The 20,224-nt window shown below is 38.2% G+C and overlaps 2 protein-coding genes across 2 annotated transcripts in view; both read right to left on the bottom strand.

Annotated features, from left to right (window-relative positions):
• The window catches only part of LOC105980410 (aldo-keto reductase family 1 member C4-like), a 293,440-nt gene that overhangs the window by 155,879 nt on the left and 117,337 nt on the right, over positions 1–20,224 (bottom strand). The window lies entirely within an intron of this gene.
• Positions 1,804–17,614, bottom strand: LOC105980361 (aldo-keto reductase family 1 member C13-like). Its single transcript, XM_013009214.1, has 9 exons — positions 17,531–17,614; positions 13,020–13,193; positions 11,810–11,926; positions 9,959–10,036; positions 9,210–9,332; positions 7,553–7,662; positions 6,800–6,965; positions 3,599–3,681; positions 1,804–1,929 (listed from the first exon to the last, which is right to left on the bottom strand). Exons 1-9 carry the CDS (start codon positions 17,612–17,614, stop codon positions 1,887–1,889), a joined length of 978 nt encoding a protein of 325 aa, XP_012864668.1. The 3' UTR covers positions 1,804–1,886.

Genomic DNA, 20,224 nt, shown 5'->3' with positions numbered 1-20,224 from the left:
TAATCCTAGCTATTCAGGAGGCTGAGATCTGAGGATCATAGTTCAAAGCCAACCTTGGCAGGAAAGTCAATGAGACTCTTACATCCAATAAACCACCAGAAAACTGGAAGTGCCACTGTGGCTCAAGTGCTAGAACTGCTCACTTTGAGCTGAAGGACTGAGGGACAGCACTTAAGCGCCGGGTTCAAACCCCATGACTGATAAAAAAAAGTCCAGGAGAGTCTTTCTTCTCCAAATATCTAAGGAAAAGCCCAGAGAGAAATATGGCTCAAGTGGTACAGCAAACATGAGTACAGCTACCATGCATTGAAAAAATATATTGTTTGCTGTTGCTGCTACTTACAGACCAGTACCACACTGTGGTAGTAGCTTTGGGCCATGTTGGATAAAAATACAGTGAAATTCCTGAACAAGTTGAGTCTTATTTTTTTCCACTGGATATCTGTGCTGTTTCTACACATAATTCTCTGTTTACCAGTAACTATATCACTATTAACTAGACAGTGGACAGGTAGACTGTTAATGGTTTTTTGGGAGAGCTTGGACCTTCTCCTTCCAACATTTTGTTGTTACCATCTCCAGGTCACATGCTAAGTTTATGCAATTCAGTGGACTCCAGTTTGTAAGTACATCCTAATTGTCATAAATACTTCCAAGCGCTCCAAAGCAAGGCAAATTATGTTTAATTTTTTCTTCTTACAAGCAGAGCTATGCATGACTCATAGTCTCATCTGTGTGTGTGTGTGTGTGTGTGTGTGTGTGCTCGCGCGCGCGCGTGCGCACGTGCCAACACTAGGCCTTTAATTCAGGCCCTCCTGTTCCCACTTCCTTTTCCTTTGCTCAAAGCAGATGGTTTATGTCTTGGTCCATGTCTCCACTTCTAGCTTTTTGCTGGTTAATTAGAGATGAGAGTCTCAAGGACTGATTTCAAGTGTTGATTCTCAGATCTCAAGCTATTGAGATGTGAGCCACCAGCATTCAGCTCAGCCTATATTTGATGAAAAATGTGAAAAGCTCTCTACTGTCTTCAGGATGGAATGATGTAGAAACCATTTGGTATAGTAGCTTTCCCAAGGAGTGATGTGTTCAGCTCCCTCCTGCTGACCTAGCATCTCTTCTCAATCCTGATCTTGATCACTGCTAATGTCTCACCCACTTCACCAGAGTTCAAACCTCCACAGGAATACTTCACTCTCCGGTTTCTAGTTGCTTCGATACGGAGCTGCCCTGAGACCAGTGATCATCCTTGCACTGTAACTCTCCTTCAACACTAAGAACCTTCAACTAAATGTCATGCACTGGAGGAACATTGACTGTTAATTTCCTGCTAACCATTATTTTCCTGAAACCTGAGAACATGAGCATCCTCACCTCTCTAATGTCCACAGTGTGGCCATTAATAGCCAAGTGTAATGATGCATGCCTATAATCCTGGCACTCAGATAGTTGAGGCAGGGAGATCACATGCTCAAGGCCAAAGGGGCTATATCTCATTACTTAGTCTGAAACAAAACAAGCTATCAGTATTATAGTCTTCTAATCTCAACCTTTAGACCAGCTAGCTGGTCTTTGGTCACAATGAGGTGATAGGAAACACAACATGCAAGTCATAGTGACAGGGGTGAGACAGATCTTCAAGGAAACCACTTTAATTTTATTTAAACAAGTGATGAAATTGGAAATCCTCCTCTTATCGCCGGGGCAGGGAGTTGGGGGGAGGTGGGGGCCGAAGGGATGAGAAGAGGGGACAGAACTCAGGTTTAGCTGAGTGTAATGGCTGAGCAGCAGCAGTGGAGTGGAACAGATATATCTCAAGGGCAGAGCCACAAGGCCTCCCAGGAAGCACTCAGAAGCTTCAGGCAGAAGACATCACACAGACCTCCATTTCAGTATTCATCAGAAAACGGATAATTAGGGTGACCAAGAAGGCTACTAAGACAAAGAATGCATACCATAAGCTCTAGGATACGTTTTTATAGAAGTTCATATGTTATATCTACAAAATGACCATTCAGTTAAAATCTAGTCCTTACATTTTCTGAAGAGGCTAAAAATTTGGCATTCTAACTTTCATGAATGCAATTTTGCAGCAAGCAGTTTTTAAATATAAGAGCTATTTCCCAACTATATTCCCTTGACCAGAACAGAGCACATGGGAAGCATGAGAATGAGCATGGATACATACTTCTCCCTTTTTTCTATATGTCCATTGACCAAAGGAAAATGGCTCTTTTTATTTCAGTTTCTCAAAGGGAAAAGAAATCACTTATGTCAAGCTAAGTACAGAGACAACTTCACATACTAACCAACACAAAAATAATTTAAACCTTATTGTTTAGGGCTATAAATGCAATTTAAAATTTACTAATTAATTTATGGTAAATACCTGTACTATTTCATTATATTATTTAGTATCCATTACCAATGTATAACATATTGTATTAGATTCAGACATGGAAAGGAGTCATTTATAAGAGATTGGTCCATGGTAAGACAGAATGGGTAGCGCTCTATATTTACCAATGCAAAATACAAAGTGATAAAGAAACTTTAGCTATTGACGTATTTAACAGACAGTATGAATTTTTTATTGTATTTAACAGAGAGTATGAATTTTTTATCTCATGGTATTATATCCCTACCTACTCTTCATCTTTCTCTATATTAATAAAAATATTAATAGTGATAGTGATATTGTAGATTTGCTATTTCCCTGTCAAATAGGCTTACATTTACCCATATTATGAATTAAGATTATTCACAACCAAAGAGATATATACCCCGAGTTTGGATTCATACATGATATATGCCCATTTTCACAGTCTTCACATAGACCATGAAGGAACACATTTATTTTGTTGGTCATGTGGTTTGAACTCAGGTATTAGGCACTTTTCCTGAGCTCTTTTTCTCACGGTTAGCACTCAACTACGTTGAGCCACAGGGTTACTTTCAGTTTTTGAGTGGTTAATTTGGGATAAGAGTCTCATGGGGACTTTTCTGCCTGGACTAGCTTTGAACCATGATCCTCAGATCTCAGCCTCCTGAGTAGCTAGGATTACAAGCCTGAGCCACCAGAACCTAGTTTGGAAGAGTTTCTTTTTTCCTTTTCTTTTTTTTGATCAGTTGTGGGGCTTGAACTCTAGGCCTGGGCACTGTCCCTCAGCTCTTCAGCACAAGGTGATGCTCTACTATTTGATCCACAGTGCCACTCCAATTTTCTAGTCGTTTATTGGAGATAAGAGTCTCATGGACTTTTCTTCCCAGGGCTGGCTTTGAACCATGATCCTCACATCTCAGCCTCCTGAGAAGCTAGAATTACAGGTGTAAGCCACTGGCACCCAGCTTGGAAGACAGTTTTGATGACTATAAGTTTCCTCCAATGAGGGAAACAGCATTCACTTTCTTTCATTTCAGTTTTTTCATGAATTTCATTATCTTCTGCACTGAGATATTCCTAGTTCTGAAAATCAAAAACAAATGTTCCATTAACTCCCACACTGGAACCACTGGTGAATCAATTGACTTCTAATAAGGAAGGATGAATTTTGATACTAAAATAAGTTGAAGCTTAATATAAAATAATAAAGTTACTTACAACTCAGCGGGAATATATCTGCAATTTCTATTCAGGCCATCTATCATTTTCATGTCTTCTAAAGATAACTGGAATCCAAAAACCTATCACACAAGGAGAAAAATTTTAAATATTTATATGGTACATTGACTATCCAAGTAAATCAGATTTAATAGCTAGCATTTAAAACATTGGACAAATTTCTTAAAAGCATAATTATATTGAAAAACAAGATACCATATACAAATGAAGGCCTGAAAAGTAGCTGACCCAGAAACACTACTGATGTTATAAAAAGATTTTAGTTTCACAGATATAGAAGTTACTGAAGAATCAACAGCAAGTTTTGAAACAACACAATTCCAATATTTTAATGGATAGTTGGATTTCCATATTAATCAATGAACAGTTAAATGAAGAATCTTTTCAACATAATTGAAATCAGGCATTGCCAAATGCTAATTATATCATTTTAAAAGGATAAAGGAGCTGAATAAATTTGGAACACTTAAAGAACAAAACAAATTTTAGGAATTGCTACATAAAGTGGTGTATGTGTGTATACATAGGAATGTAGTATGAATGTCTGTCTGTCTGTCTGTATGTATGTATGTATGTGTGTATTTATTTATGTGAGAGAGAGTTTGAGTGAAAGAAAGAGGAAATGGATAGAAGCAGAGACCAGAAAAAGAAAAATAATCTCTGAATTGAACTTAGATTAATATTTCAGAATTTTTTCTAAAACTTAGATATTAGAGCAAAATGGGAAGACTTATTCTGGGAAGACTTTAGCAAAGTTATTCTAAGTGTAACAGAATAATCTGTCAAAGATACCTAAGACACTCTTCAATAACACAAAGGAAATATTTTTCCATATGGAACAGCAGGACTGAGGTTCTAGCACTGATAAGCCAATAAGGGAGAGAAAATGAAACATTCAAAGGTAGGAAAGAAGCCATAAATGTCATTGCTCTCACTGAGAACATTTGATTACCATTTTAAAATTATGTATACATACATAGATCTTTATTTCAAGTTGTTTAAAAATGCTACAATTGAATTAGAGAAATGTAAGTAACACAATGAAGTAGGATATTATTATGTTTCCAAAGTACAAAAGACCTGACACTAACCAGAGACAGAGCAAAGGGATGGATGCTACAATTCCAGAAGAAACTTTTGTACAAGAGAACACACCAAAGCCAGCATACAGACAGGAGGAGATATTCTGATACATCAAGACTTGAAAAATAGCTCCTATTGAGAATATATGAATGCAAATTATTAAAATGCCTTCCTATAATTATACTTCCCAGTTTTCATACCCTTTGTTGCATAGATTTCCAACTTCTTCCAGTAGGAGATGTTTTTACTTTTGCATCACTTGAATCTGCCTACTGTGTAGCTCACTAGCATTTTCCAAAACCAATGATGTATCATTTCTGAGCCTGGCCATTGAAGGCATGTAAGTAGATACACATTGCCTTGGTATATGACTATGTGAAGATGTAAACCCTGCACTGGTAGAGGGCTGAGGAGTCCAGAAACTGGCCCAATCACTATCACAAGACAGAATAGTTTGATTTTCCTGAAAATATGTGAGTTCTTGACATTTCTGCAAACTTAGCCTAAATAGAAAAACCTTTACAGAACTTAGGCTGAACTAAGGGCAAGTTTCAAAACAACAAGACCTTTTATTTTTGCTTTTTTATCAGTCCAGGGGCTGAACTCTGTCCCTGGTGCTCTCCCTGATCTTTTTCCCTCAAAGCTACTGCTTTACCACTTTGAGCTACAGCACTACTCTCATTTTGCTGATGACAAATTGGAGATATTAGTATCACAGACTTTCCTGCCCAGATTGGCTTTGAACCCAGGTCCTCAGATCTCAGCCTCCTGAGTAGCTAGGATTACAGGTGCAAGACACTGGTGACCTGCTTAACAATAGGATCTTGAACTAAATAAACATTCTAGTATGGATGGTTTGTTTTATAACTACTATAGTAATAGTATAACAGAAGTGATCTACTGGGATAGGAAAGGGCTATCAAGCTAGATTACTGGAAAAACAGGAAAGAATTCAACTAACCAGTGAAGAAACTTAAGGTAAGGAAGTTAAAGTATTGATATACAAGGAATTACCCATAGCTAAGATATGAAATCAACACAGATGCCCTTCAGTGGATGAAATGATCAAGAAAATATGGTATACCTACACAATGGAATTCTATGCTTCCATCAGAAAGAATGACATTGCCCCATTCGTAAGGAAATGAAAAGACTTGGGAAAAAATATATTACAAGAAGTAAGCCAGACCCAAAGAAACAGACATTACATGGTTTCCCTCATTTGTAATAACTAGGATATGTATTTAAATCTCCAAGTAAATCCAAAGGATAGTGGAAGACAAATAATTACACTTGGGCATGATGAATAAAATAGCACTCCAAACATTTGCACAGTGAAAACAAAGGAGGATATTCTTATGAGAAGATCATGATGGCTCAACAGTTACATGCATAGGACCATGTGAAATAATGCATATCCAAATGGGCTTCAATAAGTGGAAACAAGAGATTTTTTACAGCATTATGTGCAGTTATGTTTTTCTTTCCCCTTTTAATTTGGTTTCTTCCCAGTTGTCACTGTTTTTTTTATTTCTGTATCCTTTGTCTTGTATATAAGTTTATCTTGGGGAGGGAAAGAGGAATCACAAAAAAGTGGGACAAAGGGTGAACCAATTCAGTACTTATATTTCTTGACACAATATTGGAAATGAAGTATACAATTTGGGGGCAGAGGGTTCAGGAGTGGGAAAAGTGGGAGAAAATGAGGGAGGAAGTAACACTGTTCAAAAAGAAATGTACTCATTACCTGACATATAACTGTAACCCCTTTGGGCATCACCTTTATAATAAAACTTAAATTAAAAAACTTCACTGCCCTCAATGAAGAAACGATGATGTCAATGGCACAGGGATATGCTGTGCATGGATGAATTAATTCTAAAACAAAATTCTCATTGCTCTTCCCAATCCTAATTCATTATGGCCACTCTCTTTTCTATTGTAAATTAGAAGAAAAAATTTTCAAAAGCACTGGGAAACTCATGGGCCTAAGAAATACCACAAATAACCATTTGATCCAGAAATGTGTTCAGAGGATTCACGTGAAGAGGAATAAACAGTAAACAGGAGCCCTGACGGCAACAACACCCTTATTACCTGCACATTCTCTTTCATCTCCTGTTCTTTGAAACTCTGAGCCAGGGTCACAACCCCTCGTTGCACCTGGTAGCGAAGAGCAATCAGAGCTGCACTTCTATTGTACTTTTTTGCCAAGGCACCCAGAACTGGATCATTCAAGAGTACTGGGGAGTTCTGGTCCACCCTGGAAGGAGAGACAGAAGTGCTGAACTCCAGAGGCTGAGTACTCAGTTTTGTTAGGAGACTTCCAGAATGCACTTGAGTGCCCATTTTAGACCAGAAGTACTAGCTTAACAAAAGGAGTACATTTAAATACAAATTTTCCCCTGAGCCAGTTCAGAATGTACTTTAAAGAGCTGAGACTAAGCTGGGCTCTGGTGGCTCAGGCCTGTAATCCTAGCTACTCAGGAGGCTAAGATCTGAAGGTCTTGGTTTGAAGCCAATACAGGCAGGAAAGCCCATGAGACTCTTTTTTATTTAGAGGGGGGGAAGGGCATCCGGTCGTGGGGCCTGAACTCTGGGCCTGGGAACTGTCCCTCAGCTCTTCAGCTCAAGGCTAGTGCTCTACCATTTGAGCCACCTTCCCAGCCCCAGCTCCCAAGAGACTGTTATTTCCAATTAAGCACCAGAAAACCAGAAGTAAAGCTGTGACAGCACCCAGACCCTGAGTTTAAGCCCCACAACCCATATAACAGGAAAGCAGAGCCTATGGGACTGAAGATACCTCTTCAACAGTAACATTCTAAGCAAACTTCCTGCTGGACTTATTACCATCGTTTGTATCTTTGAGTTCTCAGAGCACCATAAGCCACCAGAACAATATCCTTTGTCTTGCAGAAATCCAGCAGCTTGCCCTGGTTGAGATATGGATGGCACTCTACCTACACGTGAATAAGACACAATGCTATCACATTACGTGTGAACCCAGTGTTGACATAAAGGAGAAATGTTAAAAAAAAACATTAAACTAAGCTGAACAATGAGAACACATGGAACATTAAATCTGAGTTAAAATGACCACGATAAAGTGAATTTCTTGTTATAAGAATCAATTTTATATCTCTATTACCAGAGTATGCTTTTTAAAGTAATTTTCTTGAGTAACTCAGTATTTTGGACCGACATTATCAATACTAAACACAATTACTCATTATAACCAGGCAATTTCTTATCATTTCAAAGATATATTCTAGTCAGGAAACAAACCAAAAAGAAATGCCTTTAAAACACTTGCAAGAAATTTGAATTTGGTGAGTGATTCACATTAACAAGTCTGAGGACCAAAACAACAGCTCAGTAGAATTCTCAGTAGAACTGTGAAAATTTGAATACATACCAGATTTAGATGTTGAGATGAAATTCCCATTAATATCTTGGGAGAATAATGGAAGTTTATGTGAGGGAACTCTTTATTTCTACGACATATATACATGAAGATCGCCCATATGGAAGAATTATGTCTACTATTTGCTCCAAAGAGATTCAGCAAAATATTACTGATTTGGTTGTAGACTCACCAGCATATTAATTTTGATACAGGACTGAGAACATGAATATTTTGTATCAAGCTATCAGTTATTCTAAATGTTAGATATATTTAGTGGCAAATATTAGGGAAGTCTAATATTATACCTACATTAACATTCTAATATTTTTGAAATCCATAGTGGGTCGATAAGTATATAAAGACTTAAGAGATATTTTTATTTTTAAATCTAAGATTCTCACTTATGAGTAGAAAGATTCAAAAAGAAAATTACCTACGGAACCAGACAAAGAAGACCCATTCTTGAAAAATCTGAGGTCAGAAAGCAAACAGATGCTAAATTATTTTCAGACATTGAGTCAGATCTATGTTCTGCTGTAAGTTCCTCAGAATGCATTTCTTCTACCTTTAGTGTCACTTTAACAAATGACATGAGCAGTCTAACATGGACAGCCTTCACAGGTTTCATTTTTTTCAATGTAGGTGTACCAATATCCATGTAAGCCAAGATGAAGACAGAAGCATTGAAAGTCCACGCAAGCCCTTACCAATGTCTATCACTAGTTCACTGTATCTTTACTATCAGCCCAATCTTTTCAGACAATGTTAGTCTTATCCCAATAATTGTAATCCAATATTGTAGTCCAATATATTACCATTCTTCCAAACTCAAGTGTGCTTAAAAAATGCTGCATTCTAGATATATGCCCAGATTCTGCATCCACTAGACACTAATGTGTGCTCTCAGTTAAACAAAGACTTTTAATAGTCAGAGACACCATTGAGAGACTTCTATATTCTCTGAGACAAAGACATTGGTGTTAGAATTTTTCCTTCCAATCAAATGAGATCAACTGAAAAGTCAAAAATTTAAAAAACCTTATAGTAATAAAGAAATATGAAAATGAAATAAAAGGAGAAGAAGAGGCTAAGACAGCTCACCTGATTGCAGACAGGTTTGTGCTTGAGTCCTGGCTTGTTCAGGATCCGCTCTAGCAGCCTGTGATTGAAGTTGGACACTCCGATGGATTTGGCCAACCTTGCATCCTTACACTTTTCCATGGCCTACAAAGCAAGTGGAAGTGAAGACATGCGTCAACAGAAATGTGAGATGGAACTGTTCAAAAGAATAGAGTCAGGACTGTGAAGGTGCCTTGCTTTGCATGCAGGAGGCCCAGGGTATGATTCTCAGCACCACATAAACAGAAAAAGCCAGACGTGGTGCTCAGTGGTAGAGAAACTGAGGTTACCTTGACTCTGTGTTTGATTTCCCAGTGTTGCCAAAAAATTCAAAATAAAAACAAAACAAAACCAGAACTCCACTACCTTCACTAGCTAGAAATGACAATTAAACTCATTAGAATTGATTTGCAGAGGGAAACTGATAAAGATAATAACAAAAGATGTAATGGCAGCCAGAAAAGGAATTTCTGGGTCCTTGTTGTAGAATTGAAGACATTACTACATAAGAAGGTAAAGATGTCTACTCCTATTACCTTTGGTTCTGCTTCTCTCCATTTTTCTCTATAGTTTTCCATCAAAGCATTCATCTACTGCTCCAGCATAACATCCTCATAAACCTAATGAATGTCCACAGCCAACATAATGTACCCCATTCTCTGACATAGACATACTACCCAGCACTCCTCTTCTAGCTTCCTCTGTTGCCTTTCTTTCAAATACTCACTCACCTCCCACGTGGCACAGAAATCCACTGTGTCCAATATTGGCTTCCCATGTTCATCAGTTGGAAAAAGGTCATCCCCTTGCTAGAAAAGAAGCAGGCAACAATGTTGGATAAGAAATTTTCTCATTACCTTGATCATGTAACTGTAACATTTCTGTACAGTATTTTCACAATAAAAACTTATTTTTAAAAAAGAAGTATTTAAATCAGCCTTATTAATCACACATTTGTTACCCAAGCAATACTTCTCCATGTATGAGTGGGAATGAGTCACTGAACATACAAGAAAGCAAGTAGAACCTCACTCACTCCCCATACTGACCTCTACCAAGTGACTTGTGTACTAAGTTCTTAGAAATATTTTTGGGTGAATGAGTTACTCTATTCTCTAATGTTGATTATGCATACAGTATTCTTATTTTTGGGGGGGGTTCCAGTCATGGGGCCTGAACTCTGGGCCTGGGCACTGTCCCTCAGATCTTCAGCTCAAGGCTAGCGCTCTACCACTCAAGCCACAGTGCCACTTCCTGCTTTTTTCTTTTTGCTTCTGTGATGCTGAGGAATTGAACCCAGGGCTTCAGGCATGCAAGGCAAGTGCTCCACCATTAAGCCACCTTCACAACCCCTGTATACACTATTATTAAATAAACCTTCCACCCGACCTTCTGAAATCTCCTACTTCACATAGGTAACTCTGCTTATTACTACAGTTTCTTCTAAAGTAAAATGTGCAAGATTCTTTGGAAAGGACCAACAACTACAATGGATATCCATCTTGAACCTGCCTTAACTATGAAGATTCTTTACCTACTGGAACCAAAGATGGCTAAAGTAGGCTGCATGCTGAAAGACCCTAGTCCCCTAGGATACTTTTGTCAACGGGAGGGCGCCCCAGAAAACTCAGACTCCAGGCCGGGAGATGCAATAAGCAAGAGGAGTTTATTTGACGTTAGCGCAAACGGACTCTCTGTCCCGAGCAGACAGGGAGCCCTGAGCAGCAGCTACAAGCCTTTTTAAAGGCAAAAACCACAAGATTAACGCATAACACAAAGGATCCCATGATTGGTCCATTTAAAGGTCACCATATACACCAACAATCACTTTGCCACGCGGAAAATTTTGTAACACTCTTTGTAAAATGACTGGCCCATGGTTTGTTTAAGGGGGGGTTACATGGTTACAGGCCCATGATTGGTTGACACTTGGCTCAGCTTGTGGTCTTGCCAGGTGGTCGTTGTCAAGGTTTGTCCCAGGGATTGCTTAATTAATCTGGAACTGAAGAACATGTACTATCTATAACTGCTGTCCTTGTCTTGGGTGGGATGTTATCCGGACATCTGGGCCGGCCAATATCCTTGAGTCACTGCCCAATATTATTTCCCAGGGAAAAGGGGGTCTGAATGCAAGCATATTTACAGAAGCAAAATCAGCAGTTAGCAAGTTAGTAATGGTAATGGTAAAGTGAGGTTTTTAATTTTTAACCCTTCACATGCAAGTCGGCCCTTGATCATGGGATTTGTGGAGAAACTACTGATAGCTAATGACCATGAAACTTAAACTGTTTCAAAGCCATATTTACCACCAATAGAAAAAGCTGAGAAACAAATAAAGAAACCTCTAGTAACGATAGGGGAAAATGTGGTATAAGCCCAGTCACTTCTAGATGTTATCTGTAATCTCTAAATATAGGCCACACTTGAAGTTTCTATCTCTTAATCCATTAATGTTTGTCTAATTTATTTGCATAGTTGGAAAAACATACAAATAAACTTTATTTCAGTTCCTGACAGAAGCTTAACTCAACCATTTGTGGAAATTAGGCTCATACCCACCAAGTATATCATACATTGCCTACCTTCATAGACACTGGATAATGCATGAGATAGAGGTCAACATAGTCCAGTTTGAGGTTTGCCAGTGATCTTTCCAAGCTAGGCTGGACCAGATCTGGATGAAAGAAAGTACACCAAAGCTACAGAAATTGAAGAATAGAAATTGTGTTTGATTAATAAATGATCCAAAGAACTACATTTATATCTTATAAGATTGGCATGTCTGTTCCTGAAAGAAACAGATGTTGGAAAACACACCCTCCATATTTCAATTTCCTTCTATTTGCCCTGTCAAAGTGAGTCCCATCATATTGGGTTATTGTTCATCAATTTATAGAATTGGAAATACATTTTAAAAGGGATAATTTTTATACCTAATCAAGTAATAAGGACTTCAAATCTCTGAATTACTTTTTATGCATATTATAAATTTATTATTGCACTACATCTCTCATTCATTAATACATGAACAGCTAACATCTTTATATTTACATAGCAGGAGGGACACATTTTGAACATTTCAACATGTTACACAAATCAGTACATTTTAACTGAAAATCATTTACTACCCAGATAATATCAATTCTCTGATTTTTATGAGTGTTAAAAACTGATCTTCTAAATGTGAAGAAAATATAGAAAATAAGCAAGGGGAGAAGGAAGTCATAATTTTGGCATAGTCTATATCACCTCTGAGCCCATTCTAAATAATAATGCTTTGAGTTAAGGACATAGACATAAAGGCATTTTAATGTTATAAATTTGTATACAATCACTAAATACAATCACTAAACTGTATTTGTATACAATCACTAAACTGCTTTGTGTGTATGTGTGTGTGTGTGTGTGTGTGTGTGTGTGTGCATATGTGTGTGTATGTGTGAGTGTACCAGTCTTGGGTTTGAGGGTAGGACCTGAGCACTGTCTCTGAGCTCCTTTGCTCAAGCTTCTTTGCACAACTCCACTTCTGGTTCTTTGGTGGTTAATTGCAGACAAGAGTCTCCCCATCTTTCTTGCCCAAGCTGGCTTTGAACCATGATCCTCAAATCTCAGCCTCTTGAGTGGCTAGGATTACAGGTGACTTACATAATATATCCTCTATGAGAAATAAATGAGAATAAAAGGTGCACCAATAAGCACATTTTGCCAACTGCTATTTCAATTTCATACATAAATTTCTCTTCTTTACATCACAGCATTCGTTTGCACACTTACACACTGTAAATACAATACCTTTGAGGTGAGGAATATGTCTTCTCTCTTCACAGTGTCCTCTTCAGTCTTGTTTCGAATGGCCTGCCCTACCTCCTCTTCCACTTGGTATGTGTAAGCAGTGTCAATATGGAGGAAGCCGGCATCTATAGCTAACTTGGTAGCCTCCAAGGCCTTACTCTTGGGAACATAGGGAAGCAATCAGAAGTAGTATTTGGAGAAAGAAGTTGTCACTAGATGTCAGAATAAGCCAAAAGGATAGGTGACAAGACCAAAGAGATTTGTACTACAAATCATTGTCAGATGGCATATTTGACAAAGGCCTCTTTCCCTGATCGTTGAATTCCCATTTTCTGTGATACTAAATGACACCCCAAATATTGTTTTGGAGGCTACAGATCCAATTACTTACATTCAAAAGAACTGACACTTATTTACACCTTTTTTTTGCCAGTGAGGGGGACTTAATTCTGGGCCTGGGCGCTGACCCTCAGCTTTTCAGCTCAAGGCTAGTGCTCTACAACTTGAGCCACACTGCCACTTCTGGCTTTTTTCTGCTTATGTTATGCTGAGGAATGGATCCCAGAGCCTCATGCGTGCAAGGCAAACACTATACCACTGAACCACCTTCCCAGCCCCTATTTACATCTTTATTTACTTTTGAACATGGACAACAAAATCAAACTCACATTTTCTGGGTCTTTGTGCTAAACAAGATTTTACATTCTAAGTCCCTTACAAACCCATGAAATCTTGGTCAGTTATTAATATAGTACACCCCAGAAACAACTCCTGTTCTTATATTATCTGGAACCTCATGCAGAATTCAGCATATTGAAATAATCTCATTATTTCAGTAATTCTATTATTATTAATATAAAGAGGTCACTAAGTAAAGGTCAAAGGGTAAGAATGTAAGAAAAATATAGAAGAAATCTGGTGCAAGATTCTGTGATTCTTCTTCAGCGAAACAGGCTGAATTCCAAAAAATTCTCCCTTCACAAAAATGGGAACTCTGTCTGTAATGAAATCTGTTAGAGAACTTTCCAAGATTTTCATATTATATGGAGTCCTCTGATAGGACCTGATAAATCCATCTCTCAAAAGAAGACAATGCAAAACTCTACTCCTCTTTTGTATATAAGCCATTTAGGAACACTCATCATCTTTATCTTTAAATAGCTGCTAAGAAATCAAAGTCCCTAGATGCCAACCAGAGCTAGACTGTCATTCAAACTTGGCTAGAGAGCAATGTGTGATCAAACACATTTTTATGTATCCATGCCTCCTTTTTTTTAACAGATTAAATGCTGATGGAAAAATGTATTCTCAAATAATCTAGATATACAAGTAGGTGTGAGTATAGCTGGAAGATCTGAGAACCAAGTGAATCCCCAGCACTTATACAAGAAGTAGCTAAGTCTTGATAGCCCAGTTCAACTCCCAATCATTCTGGAATACTTTTCAACATTTCCCCATAGGATAACTTACTTCTTCAGGCGTGTAGGTTCCAAGGCCCAATGAGGGGATGAATGACCATCATTTAGTTTCACACAATGCTCTTTACAACTCATGGCTGGTCAGTTGTCTGACTAAGCTCATGTTGTTCCTTCTGCTTCCTGCACAGGACACTGAATAACTTATATCCTAGCTCCTGCCTAATGGTTAGTTTGTGTCACTTCCTGTGTAATGAGTAACCATAGGTACTCCTGCTCTAGAAATGAACTAATATAAAGGGAGAAATGTTTCACATATAAGAAGAGAGTTGGAATCACTATATTTTTATGCAAGTTAATTTTTGTTATTTTATTGGCATATATTGAATTGTACATAGTAAAGGATTTCATCATGTCATTTCCATTCATACATAAACTTCAATAAAATTTCAATAAAATTAATTACATATATTACTACCTCCATCTAGACCTACTTATAATGGATGTATTTTCCCTTCTTCAGTCACGTGGGCCACTCTTAATGAGCCCTTGGGCCTATGCAGCTCTATCAGGACACTTCTCTTCCTTTACCTCCAAGTTCACTACTGGACAGCCACAATTTCTCACATATATGGATTGCATCCTTTGCATTGCTAGAAGGAACTTTTGGATTTCTTCTAATTTTTGCTCAATCTAGGTAGAACTAAAATGCATGTTTTCCCATACATTCCTTTAATTTCTACTTTATCACCTTAGAAGAGATGGCTGAGGGGAAACCTGATTGCCCAGGGTCACATGTCCAAATACAAAGGTGGCCACATCCTATGCAAGGTGCAGTGGGTGGAGAAACATTGACCAAGATGCACTGTGCCTATGAACTGATTTCTGTAGGCCACAGCCTTACTGAACATTATGCATAAGTGAACAGAAATGAAAATATCTTAAATTTATTAAAATTTGGAATAGGTGGCTAAAATTTGATGTAATAGAATAATTATTGGGATTCAGATTGGAACTGGTAAATTATTAATGGATTATTATAAAAACCAAGTGATTTAAAATAATACTTAAACAGAATGACTATATTAGTCAATGATGTAATGTCATCACACAATATGTATTATAAATACACATGTATGAAAGCTTAAAATTTATTCTTTCTGAAAGATAAAAGGGCATGATCATTAAATCTTCTATATGATTTTCAATCTTCTCAAAAAAATGATGATCAGTTTGGAATCTGAGAGAAAATGACTACCATGGTCTCTTGATCCCTGTCTAGGCAATTATGGCCAAATCAATTTGGGTTATTTATAAAAAGTGAGAGAGAAGCTGGAAACTGGTGGCTCATGCCTGTAATTATAGCTACTCAGGAGGCTGAGCTCTGAGGATCACGGTTAAAAGCCAACCCAGGCAGGAAAGTCCATGAGACTCTTATCTCCAATAAACCACCAGAAAACTGGAAGTGGTGATGTGATGCAAGTGGTAGAGCACTGGCCTTGAGCTGAAGAGCTGAGGGACAGTGCCCAAGTTCAAGCCCCACAACTGACAATAGAAAAAAAAAGCGAGAGAGAACAAAAACATGCAAGTGACAAAGACAGGGTTAGGAAGAATCTTTAGGGAAACAACCTTGTGTTTATTTCAGAAAGTGATGACAATGTACAACCTTCTTTTCCAGGCCAGAGGGGCTCAGCTTTAGCTGAGTGAAACCACTGAGCAGCACCAATGGAGTGGAACACATATATCCAAAGATATTTCCAAAGGGCAGAGCCATAAGGCCTGTATACTCAGGAGCTTCAGAGACAAGACATCACACAGGCCTCCATTTCAGTATTCATCAGAAAATGGATAATTAGGGTGACCAAGAAGGGTAAAGAGAGGAAGAATGCATACCATATGCTCTAGGATCCATATTTAGAGAAGAAATGGTATCTATGTGACTATTATTACATGGAGAGTCATTACATTTCCTGATCAGGGAAAGAATTTGCTGTTTTAACTTTTATGAACAGTAATTTATAGAGCATGCTTGTACAATATAAGGACTAAACTTTTCCTGTTACTCTCTTTTGCTCAGGAAGAACATAATACAATGCAGAGATACCAACCTTGATACCTATTCCTTTTCTTCGTTGTTTCAACCTTCCAAAGCAAAGAAAGGAAAAATAGTCTTTCCACTTCAATTCTCAAAAAGGATGGAAAATGCTTTTTATCATGTTTAGTACAGAAGTAAGTCTATCCTTTACCATTCCTACCATTACCACTCCCACCAAATGTTCTCACAAAGGCAGCCAGAGGCTTCAGTGCTTAAAGCCTTGCCAATCTCTTTTTTAAAGGGATATTGCAGTGTGGACACCTTCCATCCTGCCCTTTGCATTTTAATTAATTGATGATTATGACTTCTTAATGCTCTGACAAATTCTGCACACTTGATCTTTGAGTCAGGATGCCCACTTCCTGATTCCTGTAAGACTATATGCTTTCTTTTTCTTAAAAAACTCTGGTATATGTAATTCTTCCCGCTAAACAATTGTGCTCCACCTTCCTCCCCCATTTCTTTTATTGACAAGATAATTAAATGCTAGTGCTTTCACACCCTTTGTGAAAATAGGACATTGAAATTCTATTCATCCCAGATCCAATATTTACTATCAAATGTTAAAGGCTACCCCAAACCCAAAGAAAAGTTCCTTTCCATCTTTTATTCTGTTTCCTACCCCCATCTGTTTTCTCTGTATCTTGCCTTGTAGAACTCTTCATGAACTATAGAAATAAACTGAGAAATGACTCCAAATGCAATCAACATCCAAGCAAGTGACCTGGCAGGCAGTATTCTTGTATTTGAGACAGTGATCTTCTGAGAACCAGATCAAAAATACAGGAAAATATGACATGTAATGTAATTGGTCTGTGATTAACTAGTCCAACTCTGATGGAGTTTACATGGCTTAGCTCTATCCTGGAAATAAAAAGACCAACCTGAGAACCAAGTAAGTTCAAATACTCAGGCAAGAAATGAATGTGTTGACAGCATAGATAAACTTCTTCTCATCCTAGGTTATTTTCATTTGAACCATGCACCAAATGATGACTTACCTCTTCAGGTGTGCAGGTGCCAAAGCCCAGAGCAGGGATCAAGGGACCATCATTTAGTGTCACATAGGAGTGTTTAGAATTCATTGTTGGTCTGTCTTCTGGCTAAGCACAATCTGTTTCTTCTCTTGCAGGGCAGTCAGCAATGCATAACCCCTGCTTGTCAAATAAATAATCAAAAGTTATTCATAGTTGGAAGAGGCAGTGAGGTTAAAGTAATATTCTCGATATTCAGATATGGTAGTTCATGCTTGTAATCCCAATATTTGGAAAGTTGATACATTGTGTATTTGCATCCAACCTGCTCTACTTAGGGAATCCTATTCAAAAATAATCAATAGACAAAGAACAAGCACATGTGAAATGGAACTCGAATCAATTCCGTTATGGTGTTATTTAATTAAAATTAATATTGATGAACTTTTTGCCTCCGTAATGCTAAATTTTGATGGCTTCTTTGAATGTTAAGTATATTTATGTTTTGTGACTATACTTGAACATGTAGTTCTCCATCTTTCAATTCAATGGCATGGGGGGTATTAAATTTACCTTCTAAATCACCTCAAATAATACTTGTGGATTTAACCATGGGCATAAAGGAGAAGTCACTTAAAATACTTTGCCATTAAATAGCTATTCAAATGAAGGCTGATGTGGTTACTAAGTCATCAGAAACCTACTTTAATGATCAGAAAACACAGCAATGTTCTTGACAAACATAAAAATCACAGTGGGTCCTCCGTTTGAGGGAATACGTGGGCCTGGACAAGCAGGCTGCCTCCTTATCCTATAAAGACAATTCCCTCAGGGATCATCAGTTGCTTATGACAAATATTTGGCTGATCACCACAAACGACTGAGAAGGGCTATTGATCTGGCATCTGTTTCTAGGTGGCTGAGTCCTGCTTCTGGTATTAGCAAAAAGCCACACTGGAGGCATTTCTCAAGATGCTTGGATATAGTAATTGTTAACTGTGTCCTTGCTTGCTTCCTTCTCCATTTTAAAGGCCTTTCCTCCCATCCACAGGTACATTAACCATCCAGCCTCTTATATTTCATGGATCAAGAACTACTGAATATTCTCTTTTAGAGGAGACTAATGACTTGAGCCCACCTGGATGGAAGGCACTTAGTGTCTCAAATTCCTAGACACAGTGTAGTGCTGAGGTCTTTCCATGTATTTTTGGCTTTTGCAAATAAAGATATGACTAAGATTGCTCCATACTTTCTATTTTTAGCATCTTCTGCTTTACAAAAAGGCTGGCATGGGGGGTAGAGGGACAACGAGTGGGAACACTTGCTTATCATACAGGAAGAAAGAACTGGAGAATAGGAGAGGAGACTGAGGGAGATTACCTGGTTACAGACAGACTTATACTTTCGCTCTGGTTTATTCAGGATCATCTCCAGCTGCCCATGATTGAAATTGGACACTCCAATGGACTTAGCCAACACTGAGTCCTTACACTTCTCTGTAGCTCTGAGGATAAAATGTAATGAACAATAATTTATCAATGTAGCTGCATATCAACTTAGGTGCAATGCTCTATGATTGAAAGAAACACTTCTACAAAATTAAAATTAAGCTAACTGCAATTGACCAGTGAGGAAGGAAATGATAGGGGTGTCAGCAAGAAAAATAATTCCTGTGTTTAGTTCTGCTCATGGAGTTACAGAGATAGCTGTTGCCATTGTTTCCAAAATGTCTGCCCCAATTCTCTCTGTATACTTACCTATAGAATTCATCTTTCCACTTAAGCAAATAGGCCTTTCAAATACCATGGATTTCTCCAAGAGTATACATGCTAATGTACATGTAAAGCTGGGATCCAAACTCTTCTTCTCTCAATTTTCTTCATGTTATCTATAGCAAATACTCACTTCCCATGTGGTACAAAGATCCACTATGTCATATATTAATTTTCCACTCTCGTTCATTGGAAAATCTTCCTCTCCCAGCTGCAATAGAAGTAATCACTAAAGCAATCTTACCAAAGTCATTTCTCCAATAAGAAATTCTCTTAGGTAACTATAGGTTTTAGAAACAAATTTGTGTCATAGAATTTGGAACCTTCTCAGCCGGGCGCTGGTGGCTCACGCCTGTAATCCTAGCTACTCAGGAGGCTGAGATCTGAGGATCGCAGTTCAAAGCCAGCCCGGGCAGGAGAGACCAAGAGACTCCTATCTCCAATAAACCACCAGAAAACCGAAAGTGGCGATGTAGCTCAAGTGGTAGAGCACTGGCCTTGAGCTGAAGAGCTGAAGGACAGCGGCCAGGCCCAGATTTCAAGCCCCATGACCGACCAAAAAAAAGAAAAGAAATTGGAACCTTCTCATATTTATATTTGTCACATAGTTCTATTTTTTTGAGTTGTAAAGAATGACTTTGGATGACAGCAATTCCAAATGGTTCAGGATGTTGGGTGTCACATAGGAATAGGTCACCAACATGAAGGGAACTCTGCATGATAACGTTTATTTATGCAAAAGGATGCACCTCCAGCCAGAACTCTCCCAAGCAAGCACAGAGAGAAGACAGGATGCTTCATTTTTATCCCTGACCCAGCAAACCCACCCTTCTCCTCAAGTTGGCTGAGCTCAGGTTCACCTTCTGCAAAAGGATGTGGCTTAATTAACTGTATGTAATTAACCTTCAAGGAGCTTCTAACAGGATGTCTTAAAGTGCTCAGGAAAAGG

Source organism: Dipodomys ordii, unplaced genomic scaffold (assembly GCF_000151885.1).
Source record: "Dipodomys ordii isolate 6190 unplaced genomic scaffold, Dord_2.0 Scaffold9, whole genome shotgun sequence".
Lineage (NCBI taxonomy): Eukaryota > Metazoa > Chordata > Mammalia > Rodentia > Heteromyidae > Dipodomys > Dipodomys ordii.
The sequence above is the reverse complement of the archived record's forward strand: the minus strand, read 5'-3'. Positions and strand labels throughout refer to the sequence as shown.